Source organism: Gorilla gorilla, chromosome 9, assembly GCF_029281585.2.
Source record: "Gorilla gorilla gorilla isolate KB3781 chromosome 9, NHGRI_mGorGor1-v2.1_pri, whole genome shotgun sequence".
Classification (NCBI taxonomy): domain Eukaryota; kingdom Metazoa; phylum Chordata; class Mammalia; order Primates; family Hominidae; genus Gorilla; species Gorilla gorilla.
Window position 1 is genome coordinate 132,573,151 of NC_073233.2, and position 20,971 is coordinate 132,594,121.

Sequence of the window (20,971 nt, forward strand, 5' to 3'; positions counted from 1 at the left end):
ATGACTTGGAAGGAAGGAATAAAGGGCAGGTTGGGAGGAGGGAGGGAGACATGGAAGAAGGAAAGATACCAGAACTAACACCTAAGAGAGCTAACTCATAAGATTGTTCCTAACCACTAAAAGTCAGGTTTCTTCGGAATCAGCTGATTCATTACTTGGTCCCCTAGAGCTTTTATTCATTTATTCAATAAATCAATCAAGTTCTTCCTATAATCCAGACAGTGTGTGTTGGACTCTGTTTCCTATGTGGAATCCCCTCACATCCTACAGTTAGTGTGTGGTGTTCCCTGGGGCTGATCACAGGTATCTCAGTATTCCTCCTGTGAGGCCAGAAGAATGCTGGAATTCCATTTCCTGCTGCCACTGAAGTTAACCGTAGCCTTATGACTTGGTTTGGCCAGTGCAGTGTGAGCAGAAATGACTTGTGTGGAAGCACTGAATTGCCAGTGTGACACTTTAAGATGACTATGGAAGCATAGGTCAACTTGGAGCCTCTATTGCTCTGGGTCTATGAATGATTACAGTGAGCAAAGTCTCTGTTGCCCTTCTTTTAACATAGAGAGTGACCAAGAAATAAATTTTTGGTGCATCAAAGAACTGAGATGTTGAGGGTGTTTGTTGTTGTTACTGCAGCACATCCCAGCATACGTGATTCTAAGTGCCAATCCTCAGTCTAATTGCCCCTCACCGGTGAACATCAGAGTGAAAGACTACAAAGAACATACACTGTTCATGCAAAGCCCAAGAAGCAATCATACCTGCCAAAAGGCGAGTCTCTATCACAGAGATCCATAGCTACAGCCATGAAAGTATTGGGCATCTTTGGGTTGGGGACATAGCCGAAGTCTGCTGTTTGATGCCAACGGATCTGGGGAAATCCATCGTCTGAGCTCTTCTTAGACAAATCTGAAGATAACTAGAAAGCAGAGACATTGCTAATTTTATTGTATCAGAATCCCACACTGGAGTCTTTTTCACTGGCAGACTCTGCTTCTGCTTCTCTCATTGCATTTAAATGCTCATTCAACACGTATTTACTGAGCTTCTTACTGTTGTGGCAGTGTCTCTCCAAAGACAGCTGCAACAGTCCCTCTCATCCCATGTGCCCTCTTGCAGTGCAACTTTGCCACACCTCTCATCAAGCAGCGGGGTCTGTTTCTCTTCCCTTTGAATCTAGGATTTGCTTTGACCCATAGAATGCAGGAGAAATGATGTTGTACAGCTCCTGAGTCTTGGCCTTATGAGGCCTTGCCTTCTGAATTCATTCTCTTGAAACCCTGAGCTGGTCATGTAAACACCGTCCAGTTACCCTGCTGCAGAGATTATGGAGAGGGGCCTTGGAAATTGAAAGATCATAGAAAGAGAGGCTCTAGTGTTCCAGCAATCACAGATAAGGGGCCAGTCATATGGATTTCTAGATCCTCCAGTTAAAATTGCAGCCACATAAGCAAGCCTAGCTGGTATCATGTAGGGCAGAAATGAGCCATCCCAGGTGAGCCCTACCTGGCCAACCCAATGAATCATGAGCAAAAAATATGGCTGATGGTTTAAGCCCCTAAGTTTTGGGGTAGCTTGTTACAAAGCAATAGATAACTGATACATCTGTATACAATACAGGGCTAGGCACTGTAGGCAAGCAGAGAAGAATCTGCCCTTGAGCATGTGCTGAATTGCATCAAAGACCCCAATTCTTCACTCCTTCCTATATCCACACCCTCTTGCCATGTGGATTTGCAGTTCCTCCCGTTAACAGGACAAGTATGTTTCCCAAACCCTTGATTCTAAGCTCAGCCATGTGGTTTGCTTTGACCAATCAACAGAAGCAGAAAGTATGGTGTGTCACTTCCTAGCCTAAGTGACTCCACATGGCTCCACTTGCTCATTTGCACTGCTGCTATCGCCGTAAGAAGGACGTGCCTGGGCTAGCCTGCTGCTCCCTGGAGAAGGACAAGAGCGCCCCTGCTGACCCACAGAGGTCTGAAAGAGCCCAAAGATCTGCAGCTTAGCCAAATCACCCAAACCCCAGCTCCCCAGACAAGAGCTACCTATATAAGAAAGGCTATTTTAGGCCGGGGGTTTTGAGGTAGTTTGTTACACAGCAGTAGCTAACTGGTACAAGTACTTTACAGCTTTGTTGAGGAGGACAGACCTACACGTAAGAAATAAACATAAGGATTGAATGGGTTTATGTTTCATAAACATAAAATAGTATGGGTTAAATGTTAAATCAGTGCCACAGACAGCAAGTACTAAACATTTAGAACAGGCAAAGATTATTATTATAGGAAAACGTGGTCTCAGAATTCATTAAAACAAATGGGCATCAAAAATATGAGAAGTCACTACAGGCAGTACTGCTCACACTTCACATGTTAGAAGCATGTAAGATGCAAAGGTGGGGAGGAGAATGGTCGTTCTGAGAGAAGGGCAATCCAGGTGGACTGGAGGATTTGTGAAGGAAAGGCAAAGCTGGAAAGATAGCAAGGCAAGTGTTTGTATAGTTGATTCTTTTGTATTAAACAATAAAGAACCTCTGTAGAAGGGACAGCTGCACGACATCATGAATGTGCTAACGTGCTACTGAACTCAATTGCATGTTATATGACTTTCACCTCAATTAAGAAATTACAGAGCCACTGAAATTACTGACATGATCAAAGGACCATTTCAAAAGATTGTTCTAGTGATCACACAAATGGCTCTGGCAAAAAACAAAATAAGGCCGGGCATGGTGGCTCATGCTTATAATCCCAGCATTTTGGGAGGCCGAGGTGGGTGGATCACCCGAGGTCAGGAGTTCAAGACCAGCCTGGCCAAAATGATGAAACCCCGTCTCTATTAAAAATACAAAAAATTAGCCGGGAGTGGTCGCAGATGCCTGTAATCCCAGCTACTCGGGAGGCTGAGGCAGGAGAATCACTTGAACCCAGGAGGCGGAGGTTGCAGTGAGCCAAGATTGTGCCACTGCACTCCAGCCTGGGCAAGAGGGCAAGACTCCATCTCAAAAAAAAAAAAAAGAAACCAAAATAAAGGACTTAACGCAGAGAGACAGATTAGTTAAGCAGCTATTATAATATTCTAGACACAAAAACAAAGGTCTAATCTAAAGAGATAGTAGTGGAATGGGATGATGAGAAATAATAAAAACTGACAAAACCAGGCAACCAACTGGATATGGAGAACAAGAGGAAGGGTAAAATCCATCATTCGGAAGCCACGGCATCTGAATTAACTGTGTGGCATCTCAGGCATCCAAGTAGCACCAGAATATTTGGGGAATAATATTGTTCCAGAAAGAGCCTGTGAAGGATCCACAGCTCATGTATTATCAGTCAGCTCATGTATTTATTCATGCTTTTACAAATAGTTACTGAGCACCTACTCTGTGTCATGTACTAATACTGGCCTAGGAGATAGAGCAGTGAACAAAACACAAGAATCCCTTCCCATTCTTATACCCTAGTGGAAAGAGAGAACGAATAACAAGATAGATCTGTAAACTACATATCCTATGAGAAAGTGACAAGTGCACTGGAGAAAAATATAATAGGGAAGGAGGAGAGAGTGTCAGAGTTGAATGAAGACTAGAAGGAGATGCGCAAAGAAGCTATGAGGATATCTGGGTATGTTAGGCGGATGACCCACAGGGAGCCGCATCCTTATACAATACTCTCCTCTTTGTGGTAGGGGGAACTCGTAACTTGATTCTAACCAATAGGCTATGGCAAAGGTAATGGGATATCACTCCTGTGATTATGTTGTATATGGCAAAAGTGAAGGGATTTTGCAGATGTTACAAGTAACGTCCCCAGTCAGCTGACTTCACATTCATCAAAAGGGAGAGTATCATGGTGAGCCTGACCTAATCAGGTGAGTCCTTTCAAAGAGGGTCTAGAAGCCAGACCCCCTCCCCTGCTGGCCTTCAAGAAGTAAGCTGCCATGAGTTCTACAGCTTCAAGGAGGTGAATTCTGCCGACAACCACATGAACTTGGAGGAGAACTCCAAGCCTCAGATGAGACTCCAGCTCTGTCTGACACCTTCACTTCCACCCTCAGCAGAAGATCCAGCTAAGCCATGCACGCCCAGACTTCTCACCCATAGAAACTGAGATAATAAATGTGTGTTGTATTGTTTTAAGCTGCTAAATATGCAGTCATTTCTTACTCAGCAACAGAAAACTAAAACAGCAGGAAAAGAACTTTCCATGAAGAATGGAAAAGAAAATGGCAGGTCCCAGGACGGGAGTATGCCTAGCGTGCTTAAAGAAAAGTAAGGCAGCCAGTGTGGCTGCAGTGGCATATGCAAGGCAGAGAGAATTAGGAGGTGAGGTCGGCGGGTAATGTGGGCAGGGGGCACATCATGTATGGCCTTGCTGACCTCAGCACACGGGGACCCACTGGAGCCTTCCGACCTGACTTACACTTCAAAGAGTCACTTTGATATATTGAGAATATCCTACAGGAGGAGAAAAAAAGGTAGAAGCAGGAAGAAGACCAGTTAGGAGGCAATAATTCAAGGGAGAGATGATGGTGGCTTAGACTAGCGCAGGAGGAGTAAAGGTAGTGAGAAGTGGTCAGATTCTGAATGCAGAGTGAGTTAACAGGATTTGTTTTCATCTAAACGGAAAGTTGATACACTCCTACTCCTGCAAAACACACAGGCTCCCAGAGAAAAAAATCTTTACTATTACTATGACACAGGCAGTCCAGCTATTTCTTCCTTCTTTTTCTGATGTTTACATCACCCTGTCCTTTGATTTAGATAGCATCTTATTCTTAGCTCCAGTTCCAGCCAATGAGAGGCATCAACCTATTATCTCTCTTTTACAAACCATGATCTAACTGTAAGTCAAATCACAAACTGGGAAGCAGTCTGGGCCAGCAACAACATTTTTTTTTTTTTGACTCCATTTCAAAATGTCTGACCCCATCAGAGGACTGCATTTTACACAGACTGTTCCACCCAGCCTTGTTACTCACAGCCCAGAAAATACCTGACATCATCCCTACGAATGTGGCCAAATGCAACTTTGAATCGAGGATATTTTCTGCTCTCTGAGTTGCTCCAGAAAGATGAGAAAATCATCAGGAGAACACGGAGAGGTTGCAATAATAACAGAAAGGAGCCTTGGATATGATATGGAACCAATAGGCCATTTCCAATTCTCTTATTAAAATTATCTTAGGCAAATCAGCTTTAACATAGGAAATGATAAAAGGTGCCTCTGAAGCCTCACAGTAGAATCTCATGTAGACTAGAAAATGGGAATAAAAAATCTATTAAGTCACCCTACTTCTTCCACACCCAGAAGACAAAGTGGAACCATGTGCACTAGCCAGGGTCATAATGAAGATCACAGTAACAATGCCACAGGAAAGAGTCTGTGGTAAAAAAAAAAAAAAAAAAAAAAAACTAGCCTGAAGCTCAACAGGGAGCAATGCTAATAACAGTCCCTCAAGTCAAGGGAATTTTCTCAAAATGGCAGTTTGCTGAGAATTCTTGCAGCAATTCACTCTTTCATTGTCTGCACTATTATATACTCGCCACATGGGGGCACCGGCGTACTCCACACCCACATGAAATTCCTGTTTTCCTAATCTGAGATACAGTGGGGCGCTAATCCGTCTCCCACAGTGGCTGGTAGAAATACTGCGGCTAATAAAGGCGTAGACCAGCCAAAGAATATAAAGCTGGCCACGCTCACAAATAACATGCTGCAGTTTGTGGTCTGTTCAACTGTTCCTCCAAATCCCTATTTAAAAACCACACTCCTTGGGACTCCAGCCCCTAGCCTCTTGCTGTTTCTCTCTCAGGCTCCAGGTGGCCTTTCTACTAATAAGTCTGGGATACACGTGTCCAGCCCTGGTCTCTCCATGGAACTCACATCCTCCATCTCTAGCTGTACTCTAGTCACTGCAACCATCATTTCAAACTTAGCACTTCTATGAAGCCAGTTCCTCTTTCCTTACAGACCAACGCAACTGTCCCTCCAGATCTTCTGATTTCTCTCATCAACAATATTCAACACTAACATTATCTGGTATGCTCCCGGCTTTCCATGGATTAACTCATTCAATATTTAAAATAACAAAGAGTTCAGTATCGTGTTCAAAATCACGTGGCTCAGGAAGTGTCAGAGCTAGCATCTGAATGCACTTAGTCTAGCTCAGACTCAGTCTGAACCATGACGCTGTCATGCTGGGTATTTCCCTTTGAAGGGATATGTTTATATTTCCAGACTTCCACTAGTAACCAGCATGTTTTTGTTGGTGATAATAAAGTTAAAACCTGGAGGTTAAGGGACTTTCACTAAACTGTAAGGCATAAGTACAAGAATCAGGTCTTTCTGATTGCTATATTTCTTTTTTTTTTTGAGACAGAGTTTCGCTCTTATTGCCCAGGCTGAGTGCAATGCTCACCACAACCTACGCCTCCTGGGTTCAAGCGATTCTCCTGCCTCAGCCTCCAGAGTAGCTGGGATTACAGGGATGCGCCACCACACCCGACTAATTTTGTATTTTTAGTAGAGACGGGGCTTCTACATGTTGGTCAGGCTGGTCTTGAACTCCCGACCTCAGGTGATCCGCCCACCTCGGCCTCCCAGAGTGCTAGGATTACAAGCGTGAGCCACCACGCCCGGCCTGATTGCTATATTTCTAGCACCTCACAAGATTCACAGCATATAATAAGCATTCAACACATACTTTTGGTTTGAGTTGGCTAAAGTCATACTCAAATCACCACGTGCACAGGCCAAGGGAGAAAAAAAGTACTTCCAAAGCCCAAGTGTAGTTTCCACCAACAGGGATGCAGAACTGGTGACAGGAGCTGCTACTTTGAAAATAATGAGCAGAATAATCTTATTTCAAAGTCAGAACAAATGCAGGAAAGAAGAAAGAAAATAATCATAAAGGCATTTTAAGTGAGAAGGTCTATACAAATATTCAAAAGAAGGTACAGTGAAAAGGACAAGGTAGGGGAGTGGGGAGGATGGTGAGAAGGCATCTGTGGGGCGTGCGGAGGTAGATGTCTGGGACCATGGATGTCCCATTTACACAGTAAAGCCTACTCTGTTGTCATGTTGTAAGATGAGCATTGTTTTTATATCACCTTACTTGTTTGATTTCTCATGTTCTAGAAAAACCAGCACTACCACCCTGCTAAAAAGTGTAGTTCATATGAACATGTGGAGGCTAGGCAATTATGAACTTGGTCAAATATGTTTATTCTTTTTATGCAAGGCTGAAAGCAGAATCTTTCTGACTAGTTATCTCTAGTTAAATGTATGGTTTCTCTTGCTATCTTTTTTCATTCACATGTTAAGCCGCTATTTAACGAGTGCCAATCAACTACATACGTACTAGGGATGTTAAGTGTGACCCAGGAAAATGTAGTCATGTAGGCAACCTCATGCAAATAAAAAGGGGAAGTAAAGGGGGCATCTAACCCAGACTCTGGATAGTCACAGAAGGCTTCCTAACTAATATATAGGCTGTCTGGGACCTAAAGGATGATTAAAGTTAACTAGGAAAGTATGGAAGGCAAGGAGCAAGTGCAATGGCCAGGGAGTGAGAGAGCATGGTGGATTCCAGGGAGTGGAAGGGATAACACCAAGTTGGGGAGGGGGTGGGGAAATGGACATTCTCACAGACAGTTAAGAGCATAAATTTATACAAATTCATGAATTTCTTCAGAGAAATCTGGGGACATGTTCAAAGCCTTACAAAGGTGTACCTTTTGACCCAGAAATTTCATTTCTGGGAATTTACCTTAGGGAAATAATCAAGCATATATGCAGTGATTTAGCAACAAGGAAAATAAACATGCCAAAGCTTATTAAAGCAAAACGTTTAAAACAACCGAAATGCCCAATCTATAGACAGCTAGTTAAATAAACTACATTGTAACCATATTTCAGGCTCTACAATCATTACAAACTGCATTGAAGATTAATATTTATTGACATGAAAGATCGTTTACTACTTATCTCTAATTGAAATATTACTTTTAGAGAAAAATGCAAGATATAGTACAGATCTATTTCAAAAATAAATGAGCAGAAGACAGCTGCTTATTTTTGGATTGGAAAATTATCAACTTTTTTAGCTTCTTTTTTGCTTATCTTTTTAATATTTCCTCAATGAAACTGCAATGCTTTTTAAATCAGAAATATTAGTTACTTATCAACTTTTTTTGAAGATTTAATTGTCCTATCAGTGAACTGAGATGAAGTAAGCCTTACATTCAGTTCTTGACCAGCACGTTATGAGGACAAAAAAGGAAGATGAACTCCAGGAAAGAGATCTAAATAGCACATCCCCACACCAATGCCCATAAACCTCTTCCTCTCAACACAGGAACAGGTGTTGACATGAACAGAAAAGCCTTTACCCACATCGTACCTGGACAAGTCCAAATGGGAAGAAACGCTCCGTCTGCCCCTGGGAACCACGGTGGAAGGTTTCACGCCAGTCTTCGATGAGTGCAGGGAATGTGCAATTGTACAGATCCGTGTTATAATTTATATTGGACTCCCCTAAAAACAGTCCAAATTGTAAGGGGAGTTTGGAGTAGACTGCAAAAATGACCACACATTACTCTCCTCCCTCCATCCATGCCCTGAGGTAGTGGTCTTCCCACGGTCTCTCTGGACTGGTCTTTTTCCAGCCAGTGGGGCATCAGCAAATGTGGTACGAACAGAGGCTTGAAAAGTACTTCAGGTTTGGGCTCTGTCCTCTCCTGATGACCCTGGAATCCTTAGGCTATTATATAAATAATAAATGAGTCTATACTGGCTTGCTGAAGGATAAGAGGTCACCTCAGAACCATGTTGCAACAGCCCCCAGACAATACATCTAGGGAGAGACCATCCTAGGTCATCCAGCCACCAGACAATCTGCCAGGTGGCCAAAGACACATAAGAGGTCCCAGCAGGAATTAGCTGAAGCAGCCCAGACATAAAAACTACCCTGCTCACCCACAGAACAGTGAGCTGAATAAAATTATAAAGTTATTGTTGCTTTAAGCCACTACGTTCTAGGGTGCTGTGTTATACAGCAAACGCTATCTGATACAATGGAGAAAGAGTACACTGAACACTTACCCTGGTACCATACTACCCCTTTCAGAGTCATATTGCACAGTGGATGGATCATGGCATTCCAGAGAACAGAGTGCTTACTGGGACCAGTTACAGAATCGTATGGAACGGACCTGAAATCATATGATGCACAAGTGTCACCAGAGAGCCAGTGATTGATCACATAAGGGTCCCTAATTGGTCATCTATCCACTTTCACTTGTGGTAAACTTCTGATGAAAGCAACACAGAATTAAAATTGAATTGAAACCCTTTTTCTTGAAAACATATGAATATTCTCTGAATTTCACCTCCAGGTTATTCCCAAAATAAGTGTATCGGTCAGCTTTCTATGGTAATTAAAGGTAATTTCTAAGGTAATTAAAGCCACAGGGAAGGAGTGCTTTATTGTTGAGTTTCTCACATTGTGGGGGGGGGGGGGGCCAATAAATTTACATAACTTTTATTAAATAAACCTTTATTTAATGCACAGACATTTAGGTTGTTTTAAACTTTTTGCTTTTATATGGAATGCCAAGATCATCTTCCTTATAGCTAAGTCACTGCATACATGCTTAACTATATCCATAAGATAAATTCCCAGAAATGAAACTGCTGTGTCAAAGGGCATCTTTTTTAAGGCTCTGAACACGTTCTCAAATTTCTCTGTAGAATATTTATATGAATTTATCCTGTAGCTGCTGTGTGTGAGAAGCCCACTTGCCCACACCCTCGGGATTATCCCTTCCACCCCCAGAGATCTGGTCTAACGCTCACTCCTACTCTACTGCAGGCCATTCTTCCTGTTCCAAAGTTGAATATCTTCACTCCCCCACAGGCAAGCTTTTACCCAAACTATACCCAGAGCTCAAGCCCATCCTCCCCCCACAGGGCTTCCCAGCGTGAATGAGACATGGTCCATGAAAGCAGGTCACATACTGCTCATCTCTACATTGATGTTAGTATCGGGATTTGTATTCACTAGCCCTTTCCCTCCCCAAGTATTCTTCCTGATCCAGCCTTTCCTAAGCAGGTGTTCATAATCAGTATACTGATACATTTCTTTGAGTACATGTTTATAACATTTGTTCTTCCTGTTGGATTGTTTATTCTTCTAGGCAATACAGCACAATGGTTAGGTGCACAGACACTGAAGCCAGACTTGCCACTTACTAGTCATGCTCATGAGCAAGTTACTAAGTCTCCCTGAAATGTAGTGTCTTCACCCATGGTCTTTAATATCTACACTTCAATATATTAATATATAATAATATATATTCAATATATTAATAATTTATATATATAAAGTGCTTAGCACAGTGTCTGGCATATTAAAAGCTTTCAGTAACCACTAGCTATTACTATTACTGGGGGAAAAGATACTTTTTTTTTTACATGTTCTCAAACGATTGTGGTGGCAATGACAGTGAAAATAATGCTTTCCCTGTGCATGAATAAATTACATACATTCAACACATATTGGGACATTCACCATATACTTAACTCCCCACAGAGGACGATGACCCTCTCTCTTGCATAATTCCCTGGTAGGCTCTTTCTCAGACTGGAGAATGCTGTCTTACCCTTGTTTAGGGACCCCACAGGCTTTCAGTGACCGTCCAGATGACCAGGCTTCAATGGGTGTCCCGCCCCAGCTGGAGGCGATCAGCCCGACGGGATACTGCAGAGTGTCATACAGGTGACGTCCAAAGAGCCAGCACACTGCTGACATGTACTTGAAATATCCATGGCCTAAGTTTTCTGTTCAGAGAAATGGTTAAAGAAAAAGAACCAGAGAAAGGTTGATGGATACAAACTGCAGCTGCTAGGTGGGTTGAGGTGAGAAGGGTGGGCAGAGGTCATTCTTCTGTTGTTTTCTAAGACTTTCAAAAGTAGGATAAGATTGAGAGGCACAGAGAAGATACAGCATCAAGACCAATATGCTGGTCTGAACACTATTATCTCTTCCAAACCTTCCCTAAGGAGAATCTTTTCCAAGGGAGAAAACCGTAACCTTAGTGATAGTTTCCTTTTATCTGTCTTCATGTTTTTTCAGTTACTCAAAATGCTTGTTCTCATAACAAGGAAATAGCTCTCTCTGCCTGGGAGAGAGGCAGATATGATAGCGATTTTGCTCTCAGTCTGATTATAAATAATTCACTTACATAACATGGAAGTTAAAACTCTGGCTAGGCAATAGGCTTCCCCATGCTTCCCATCACTTACAGGATCTGCAGACTCTCGGATAATCAATGCTCTCCCTCAAATAGGTGAGAGGTGGGAAGGCCATCATGTCCCCATGCTACTCTCTTCTGTGTCTCCCCTCTTACTCAGCCACTCATTCCCACTTAGCTCTGTGGAAGGGAAAAAGCAAGCAGGGGGCAACTTAAGAAGAAATGTGTATTTCTTTTTTTCTGGTGGCTTTATACCCAATTTTATAGCTATGCTAAAGAGGCTGGGCGCGGTGGCTCACACCTATAATCCCAGCACTTTGAGAGAATGAGGCAGGTGGATCGTCTGAGGTCAGGAGTTCGAGACCAGCCTGGCCAATATGGTGAAACCCCGCCTCTACCAAAAATACAAATATTAGCTGGGCGTGGTGGTGGGCACCTGTAATCCCAGCTACTCGGGAGGCTGAGGCAGGAGAATCGCTTGAACCTGGGAGGCACAGGTTGCAGTGAGCTGAGATCGTGCCATTGCACACCAGCCTGGGCAACAAGAGCTAAACTCTGTCTCAAAAAAAAAATAAAAAATAAAATAAAAGTCAAAAAATAAAAATAAATAGCTATGGTAAAGAAAACATGGACAGATAAGTGATGGGAAATTCGGCCCAAAGGGAAAGCAACAGAAGCCAAAACTAGTGTTTAAATTCTCAGCACAGTCTAATTCATTCATCCAATTACACTGCCCAGTAACCAACAGAGGCAAGAGTGAGCAATTTCATGTTAGAAGAAAGCTGGTGAAGAGGGGGGCATGCATGTACACACAAGGATGGGATCAGTTCAGCCCAAGGTTTATTAAAGACTGACTATGGCTAAGTCACTGGCACTCCAAAAGTAGACAGTGCAATAGTGAGGATTCAAATCAATTCCAAAATAATTAAAATGGACAGAGCACCTACCATGTATCAGGAACTACTAGATGGATGGGAGACAGTGATGAAAGCAATATAGAGACACATGGAACCTCTCCTCATAGGTCTTATAGTTGATAGAATAAGGCAAGTAGGGCTGGGCATGGTGGCTCATGCCTGTAATCCCAGCACTTTGGGAGGCTGAAGCAGGCAGATCATGAGGTCAGGAGTTCGAGACCAGCCTGACCAACGTGGTGAAACCCCATCTCTACTAAAAATACAAAAAAACTAGCTGGGTGTGGTGGTGCACACCTTTAATCCCAGCTGCCTAGGAGGCTGAGGCAGGAGAATCGCTTGAACCTGGGAGGCGGAGGTTGCAGTGAGCCGAGATCATGCCACTGCACTCCAGCCTGGGCGACAGAGCAAGACTCCGTCTCAAAAAAAAAAAAAGAATAAGACAAGTATCTAGTTGAATAAAATATATGGCAAAAGATGGTAAGTACAAATAAGTATTAAGGAGTTTTAACACAAAGAAAGAATATCAAATGAGAGGCAGATCCTAAAAGGCCTAATAAACACTGACCTCCCCGCCCCGCACCATGCTTCCACAACACTCTGTGCATCGCTCCATCACTAGACCTTGCAATAACCATCTGTTCAGTGTTTCCCTTGGCTCACTACACTATTAGCAGAGACTTCACCTGATTCACGTCTGTATCCCCAGCGTCCAGGACATGATGGAGAGTCAGTGTTTGCTGACTGATTGAGGGTGGCTGTGGTTTCACTGACAGTAGGTAGAGGGGAGTGGTAAACAGGAGGGAAGAAGAGAGCTGGGGAAGCCTTAAACCAGCAACAGGCGTTTAACAGACAGAGCTGGCACTCAAGGCAGAAGAAAAAATACGTGAAAAGGCACACAGAATAGGAAATATTCTGAGAGTATTTGGCTGGAGCAGAGATTATAAAAGAGAACAGTGGAAGATAAGACTGGAGGGGAGGTTAGAGCCACATCTTGGAGTAAAGAAAATGGAAACCCACTTGAAAATGCTTGAGAATGAGAATGTGGGGTGTAGGCAAAATAACAGACCCCAAAGACTTCCACACACTCATCCCTGGAACCTGTGGCTGTGTTACCTCGCATGGCGAAAGGCACTTTGTAGACGTGATTAAGGTTAGGGACCTTGAGATGGAGAGAGTGTCCTGGCTCATCTAGGTGTGTCCAATCTAATTACAAGAGTCCTTAAAATCAGAAAACCTTTCCCAGCAGCAGTGATGTGATGACAGAAGAGGCAGGACACCGGGCGCGGTGGCTCACGCCTGTAATCCCAGCACTTTGGGAGTGTGAGGCAGGCAGATCATGGATCACTTGAGGCCAGGAGTCCCAGACCAGCCTGGCCAACATAGTGAAACCCCATCTCTACTAAAATACAAATATTAGCTGGGCGTGGTGGGGCACATCTGTAATCCCTGCTAGTCGGGAGGCTGAGGCAGAAGAATCACTTGAACCTGGGAGGTGGAGGTTGCACTGAGCCAAGATCACATCACTGCACTCTAGCCTGGGTAACAGAGTGAGACTTGGTCAAAAAAAAAAAAAGAAAGGGGGGAAGAGCACAGCAGGCAGGAGAGATTCTCAACGTGGGAGAGATGGATCCTCTGTGCCCTTCCTAGGTATCTGAATTGCCTCGCCTCTTTCAGGCTGCTACTGAAATGTCGCCTTTCCCCATCCCAGCACGAACACTTCCTATTGCCTCCCTTCCCTGATATATTTATTTGTTTTTGTCTCATTAGCACATGTCACCCATTAACCTATCCTGTGATATCCACATTTATTCATTCAGTTTCTGATTTCACAAAGTGAAAACAAGTTCAGATAACAAGGCATAATACATTACCCAAATTTGATTGAGTCCTGAGTTTTGGATACCATGTAGTAAGAGTTCATAGAGCAAAGGATTCATCCAAAAATTTACCTGAATCCATTCAGTTCCTGAGCTCTTTTATAGGGAGAGTTCAGATAGTGTAAGACTGGATAGCATCAGATACTTCGTCTATAATTTGCTTATTTTATGATTCACTTTCAGTATTCCCTTACACTAGACTGTAAGCTCCATGAGGTCAGGTATTCTTGCCTGTTTTACTCACTACAATATCCCCAGCACTTAGAACAGTGTCGAGCACATAGTAGGCACTCAAATATTTGTTAAGTGAATTACTACTTATAAATGTAGGAGCATCTGAGCACCAAGCAAAGCGTGCACAGGAGAAAAAGAAAAAGTCCAGGGGGAACACAGGGACCACCTCTGAGGGAAGGGAATGAAGAAGCAAAGAAAAAGGGACAGAGAAGACAGAGGAGGAGAAGTAGGAAAAGAAAGTACCAGGCAAGCAAGGAGGGACATGCAGTTTCTAAAGGGGGTGGTCCGCAGTGCTGAATGCGGCAAAGGTCTCTAGGTTTATCATTAGAAGAAGCGATAGTAACATCAAGGTGAACAAATTGTTGAGGTGGAAGCAGAAGCCAGGTGACAAAGGGCTGAAGAGTGAACACAGGGAAAGGCAGTGAAAAGAATGAAAACAGAAGACGTTCTAGAAAGGTTTAACAAAGCAAAGGAGAAAGATGAAGCATCTGAGAAGGGTGTTTGCGATGTTTACTGTTGTTTTGTTTTGTTTTGTTTTGTGAGAATAAAAGAAAGGCTAAGCTCAGACAGCAGGGACTGTGTGTCCGTTTGGTCACTGCTGTATCCCTGGGGCCTAGCACAGATCCTGACACAAAGCAGTCATGCAATGGAGAGTGGCCGGGTGCAGTGGCTCACGCCTGTAATCCCAGCACTTTGGGAGGCCGAGGTGGGCGGATCATGAGGTCAGGAGTTCGAGACCAGCCTGGCCAATATGGTGAAACCCCATCTCTACTAAAAATACAAAAATTAGCTGAGCGTGGTGGCTGGTGCCTATAGTCCCAGCTACTCGGGAGGCTGAGGCAGGGGAATCATTTGAATCTAGGAGGCGGAGGTTGCAGGTGAGCCAAGATCACACCACTGCATTCCAGCCTGAGCAACAGACTGAGACTCCGTCTCAAAAAAAAAAAAAAAAGAAAAAAAAGAAATGGAGAGCTCATGCTGAATGGACTGAGGGGAAAACCACAGTGCCTAAGGGATTAAAGAAGGCTCTGGAGAAAGGAGAACCCAAATCAGAGTTAGCCCTGAAAAGAGACCAGTTGTCTACAGACACAGAAACAAGGGAAGAAAGAGGAGAGGATTTGGAGTGAAGGCATCGGCGAGAGATGCTGGCGGAGCCCATGCCGAAGGGCCTTGATACTTTCACTGAAGATGTTGAAGGAAGACTCATTTCCCCACAGCAAGAGGGAAGATTTGTTGGTAGTCTTGGGAAGAAACCTGAAATAGTCACCATCAGGAAGGATGAAGAGTCAATAAGAAAGGAATAAAAGGCATGAGTAATAATAGACACATAAGAACCAAATTCAATCTTACAGATTCCACTTCGGGCGCTAACCCATTATATAAGAGACAGCACGTTCAAGCCGTCACATACCTGAGGTGGGCTTAGACCACTGCAAGTCAACCGCAACAAGGTCCTCCAGCTCCTGCTCTGCTTGAATGGGAGAGACGGAGAGGATGCGGACAGACTGATATGCCGCAGTGTTAGACAACTCCCTTGTAGCATTAAATATCTGGAAAAGAAATTGACACGTCATTTAACCTAGCAGGTGGTGAACTAGCCTGACACCTCTTAGTAAACATCAATCCTCTGAGCTCCTGAGCTTTCAATATACTGAGATCAAATTAATAACCAAAACCAATGGGCTGAACTGAATCACCTTGATCCACTTTTACCAAAAGAGACCAGGATGAATCGTGTTCCCAAAGAGGGTAGAAATATAATGAAATCTGTGATCTTAAGGAGCAGGTCTATGTTAGACAAGAGGAGCCGTGAGGTAGCTGAGGCTAAAGAATATTGCCCAGCACTTACAACACTCTGATACCTTGAAACTGAAATATTTCTACTCTGAAAAAGTATCTCATAACACAAAACCAGACCAATTAACTTCTTCTTTTTTTTTTTTTTTTGTGAGACAGTCTTGCTCTGTCGCCCAGGCTGGAGTGTAGTGGCCAACCTCAGCTCACTGCAAGCTCCACCTCCCGGGTTCACGCCATTCTCCTGCCTCAGCCTCCCGAGTAGCTGGGACTACAGGCGCCCACCACCATGCCCAGCTAATTTTTTATATTTTTAGTAGAGACGGGGTTTCACCGTGTTAGCCCGGATGGTCTCAATCTCCAGACCTCGTGATCCGCCTGCCTTGGCCTCCCAAAGTGCTGGGATTACAGGTGTGAGCCACCGCACCCAGCCAATTAACTTCTTTTTAAAATGGTGCTTAGGATATTATGTGGAACCAAAAAGGCCATGGGGAGGTAGATTTGTCTAATCCATACCACACAAGAGAAGCATGCTTAAAAGAAACACAGCTCAGACATGACTGTTGAACTACTGAAACATAGTTGAAGTACTGAAACATACTGGAATAAGTCTCAAAATGCATATACAGTTATCCTTCATGTCCACAGGGCATTGGTTCCAGGAACCACACCCCCCCACACCAAACCCCAGCACATCAAAATCTGAAGATGTTCAAGTCCCTTATACAAAATGTCATATTTGTTTATAGCCTACAAACATCCTCCTGTATCTCTATATTACTTATACCTAATGCAATGTAAATGCTATGTAAATATTTATTATATATGTTAAGCAACCCTAATCTGAAAATCCAAAATCCAAAATGCCCCCAAATCCAAAATTTTTGGTGTGCCAACATGATGTCAACAAGTGGAAAATTCCACACATAAATACTTCAGACAAATTTTGTTTCATGCACAAAATTATTTAAAAATATTGTACAAAATTACCTTCAGGCTATGTGCATAAGGTATATAGGAAACATAAATGAATTTCAGGTTTAGACTCGGGTCCCATCCCCAAGATATCTCATTATGTCTATGCAAATATTGCAAAATCCAAAAAAAATCCAAAATCTGAAACACTTCCAATCTCAAGCAACTTCAGAAAAGGGATACTCAACCCGTATGTATTGTTTTTTCAATGTGTATTATTTATTGTTGTATTGCCACTTTTAATTTTTATTTTTCAAATATTTTCTATCCATGGCTGGTTGAATCTGCACATGTGGAACTGGTGGATACCGCAGGCTGACAGTATCCTCATCTTGGTCTTGGTAAATCACCAAAGAAAAGCAAGAGAGGCATGGAGACTGGAAAGGTGGTGTTCAGGGTAACAGCTCAGAACAGTCCCAAGGAATTAAAGAAGAGGGTCCATCCAAAGATAAATCATGTTTTCCCAAATCACTGTATTAAACCTCATCAATTGTCAGGAGTATGAAAGGAGTGGCTTAGGGTTTTCTGGAAAAGAATGTGTGTGATACACTCAGTTCCTTCTTTGTTAGTCCAGTAAAGCATCATTCCTCTATAACTTATGCACAAGTGCTATTTCCTCTCATCCTGATTTTTTGGTTATTTTTTTATTTTAAAACAAATATATCGGAAATATTTTGTTTTGTTTTTTTATTTGTGTGTTTCTTCTTGAGTCCTTTCTATCCCCCTGGACTGGCCCAGCTTCTCCCAAAACAAAGGGCCAACGGGAGCATCAGGAAGCCCAGTTACCGCTTGCTCAGGGAGCAGGCGCTCCAGCTGAGTCGGGGCTGCCACAGCAGTGAGAGGCACAGGAGGCCGGGTACGTTCCATTGGCCGCTGGTCACAGAGTGTGCAGCTGGCTCGCTTTCCTCCCCCACCCACCCACCGCAGAGAATACAGCTGGCCCTCCAGCCACAGCGCAAGAGAAACTCTGAAGCAGCCAGGTGCCCCATGGTGCATTTCACTGAAAGATGCTGCCCCTTGAATCTCTCTGGACTTGCCACTGAGCCGGCTGTGCCCAGTAAGATGGCCAGATGGAAATGAGATAGCTCTTTTGGTCACAGTGGGAGCCACAACCTGAAATGCTCCCTTGGTGGTGGCAGCTCTAGGCTGTCAGGATTACTGACTGGTCTTCCCATTCTCAGGACAGGTTACACATGGTCTCAAGAAAATTCCACAGGAAATCCAGACCTGTTTGTTCAGGATCATACCTGGCAGGTTAATGTAAACACGAAGGAGTAAGAACAGGCTAATGCACTCACAGTGTATCTGGCAGGGAAATTATTTTTCAGCAGCAAGTACCTGTAAAAAGCCGCCTCCTTTGGAATTCAGTTCTGCACTAAGCACTCAGGATCCTATGTTGCTTCCATGGAAACAGTGGATGAAACTGGTTTCATTCTCTCCACCCACACTAGCTTCCGCACTGACTGGGAACTCAAGTGCTTCATCACAGTGAGACGCCAGCTTGGGAGGCAGTATGAGAGAACATGCTACTTGTCTTTTAGACCCGTTGCTAACACTGTAGAGTACTGTGAGGCCAATAGAGTCAGAATGGTTGGCATTCTCCTATATTGATACCAGCACACGGAAGTGGATCCAAAACATTGACTGGAAAACTTCCATTTTCAAATTCACGTTTGTGTGTAATTTCAAGCCCAAACTTGAAAGCCACAGAGAGTGTCAGCAAAAATGGGGGTGGGGACCATTCCTTCTGTACCTGACAACATAATGACAATTACTTCAGAAATTGGTATCCTTTCCCAATAACTAGGCCTTTTTGATGAAAGCATTTCCTCAGGGATATGGGCAGCAAACTTGGGAATAAAGAGATTGCAGGAAGATTTTCATTTAAATGACACTTGGTTTCCCTGCTGATGAAAGGGGAAACCTTACTCCATCTGCTGAGATCAGATTTCATCTCATCAAACACTGCAGTGTAATTATTTTTCTACCAAGTATTTAAATGAGGATGTAAATGAATACCAAGGTATTTGAAGTCATTAACACCACAGAGGCTGGGAGAGAGCACCGCTGCCTCTCTAGGGACTGGACCGTTCACCATCAAAGCAGCTGCTCACTGGTGTTCATTTTGTAACCTTTATACCACATTCTTGAATTAATGAAGACACGTCAAGAATCTATTTCCTCAGAGAATCTTGGCATGGGGTCTGCATAGGGGAGCAAAGCATGCGTGTGAGTGTGTCTGTGCGCACACACACACACACACACAGAAGGACAGAAACTTTATTTACTTAAAAGAATCTGGAAATTCTCTTATTTTACCTTCTACTATGGTAGCAGTTCTAAAATTGAGGAGATAACTATTAAAAAAAAAAAAAGCCAGCCTCATAAGTCCTGTGAATCTTTTGTTGGAATGTGGTACCAGCCCTTCTCTTCTGGATCTTAATTTCTCTATTTGTAAAGTAGGAATGTGGGGAGTTCTGAGATATTGAAAAATGGGTTTCCTGATGGATATTGGCCATCTTTTTCTGAGCATAACTAGAAATATCCAAATCTTAAGACCTACCCTGACTTAGGAGGCGACAGATGAACATTTAGACTCTTCTCCATTTATAAACATCTCACTCAGCGTTATAAATAACACTCAATTTTAAAATTCCACTTTACCCTAACAACAAGATGGGCACGCAATCTGCCATTTCCTTGATTTGAATGTGAAGAGTGGTAGGTTATAGTGGAACTCTTACCTCCTCAGAGAAGTCACATGGAAGGAGGGAAGGAGAAAGACTCGTGTGTGTATGTGTGTGTGTGTGTGTGATGTATGTGTGTGTGTTGGGGGTTCGTAGGAGGAAAGGAGCAAAAGGAATAAACGGAAAGCCATGTAGAACATTCTTTTAATCAAAAAACAAGGTTCCATAGACTGTTAAGAGACTAGAAACTTGGCTTTTGGTACTGTCAGCATCTAAAATGTTATCTTGCAAACTAAGTGCATGATTTAAACAAAAATAAAAAATAAATATTAACACTTGGATGTTTCAGACGGAATTTTTTTCTGTTCCCCTATATCTCAGAGCTTAGAGACCTAGCTTTATACAGAAGATGCTCAGGGGTAAATTCTAGGCAGAGAAAATATGTTTACTCTCAACAATCAAAATCTGATTTAGCTTGACAGAAAATGGGATGGAATCCCCTGGCATAGACTGCTGTTGAGAAAGCGACTATATAGATACAAACAGATCTGGTCCATGCCTTTCTGTGCAAACAGGGAGCTGCAATTACAGCATTAAGAAAAATACTGTTTTCCTTAATGAGTTAACAGCAATTCTGCTTCTATACAAAACCATCCTTTCTATCAAGAAATAAAACTTTGATTCTGCTTCTACTCTGTTATGCTAAAAGAGTCCAAAGTTCAGTTTAATAAACATTTTAATTCAAAAAGCCCAGCATGGGTAACATAGCAAGACCCTATCTCTATAAAAAATAAAAAATCAGCTGGATATGGTGGCTCACACCTGCAATCCCAGCTACCCAGGAGGCTGAGGCAGGAGGATCCCTTGAGCCCAGGAGTTCTAGGCTGCAGTGAGCTATGATCATACCACTGCACTTCAGCCTGGGTGACAGAGAAGGACCTTATCTCTTTAAAAAAAAAAAAAAAAGGGTGGGGGGGGCTTCCGTATATATAAATAAGACAGAATGTAAGAGTAAATAAAATGTTGATAATGAAGACTTCAATGCAAGAATTTAAATTCTAAATCAGAAAACTAATGATGAAATGAAGTAGATATGTTCAGAGTAAGATCATTTTAGTAGCATTATTTAGTAGAAGACTACAAAAAGAAAAAAATAGAAAAAACTAAGAAACAGAGGCAAAACAATAAATCATAGAGTATACGAACATATTGTATTTCATAAATTTTTCAAAA

The 20,971-nt window shown here is 42.8% G+C and overlaps 1 protein-coding gene across 1 annotated transcript in view; it reads right to left on the bottom strand.

Moving 5' to 3' along the window:
- SIAE (sialic acid acetylesterase) overlaps positions 1-20,971 on the bottom strand; it is a 38,074-nt gene that overhangs the window by 3,151 nt on the left and 13,952 nt on the right. Inside the window, exons 4-8 of the mRNA XM_004052343.5 lie at positions 15,694-15,832; positions 10,664-10,841; positions 9,105-9,214; positions 8,404-8,537; positions 759-916 (exon numbers count right to left, since the gene is read on the bottom strand). Coding sequence (XP_004052391.4) covers positions 759-916; positions 8,404-8,537; positions 9,105-9,214; positions 10,664-10,841; positions 15,694-15,832 — 719 coding nt within the window. The remainder of the gene's footprint in view (positions 1-758; positions 917-8,403; positions 8,538-9,104; positions 9,215-10,663; positions 10,842-15,693; positions 15,833-20,971) is intronic.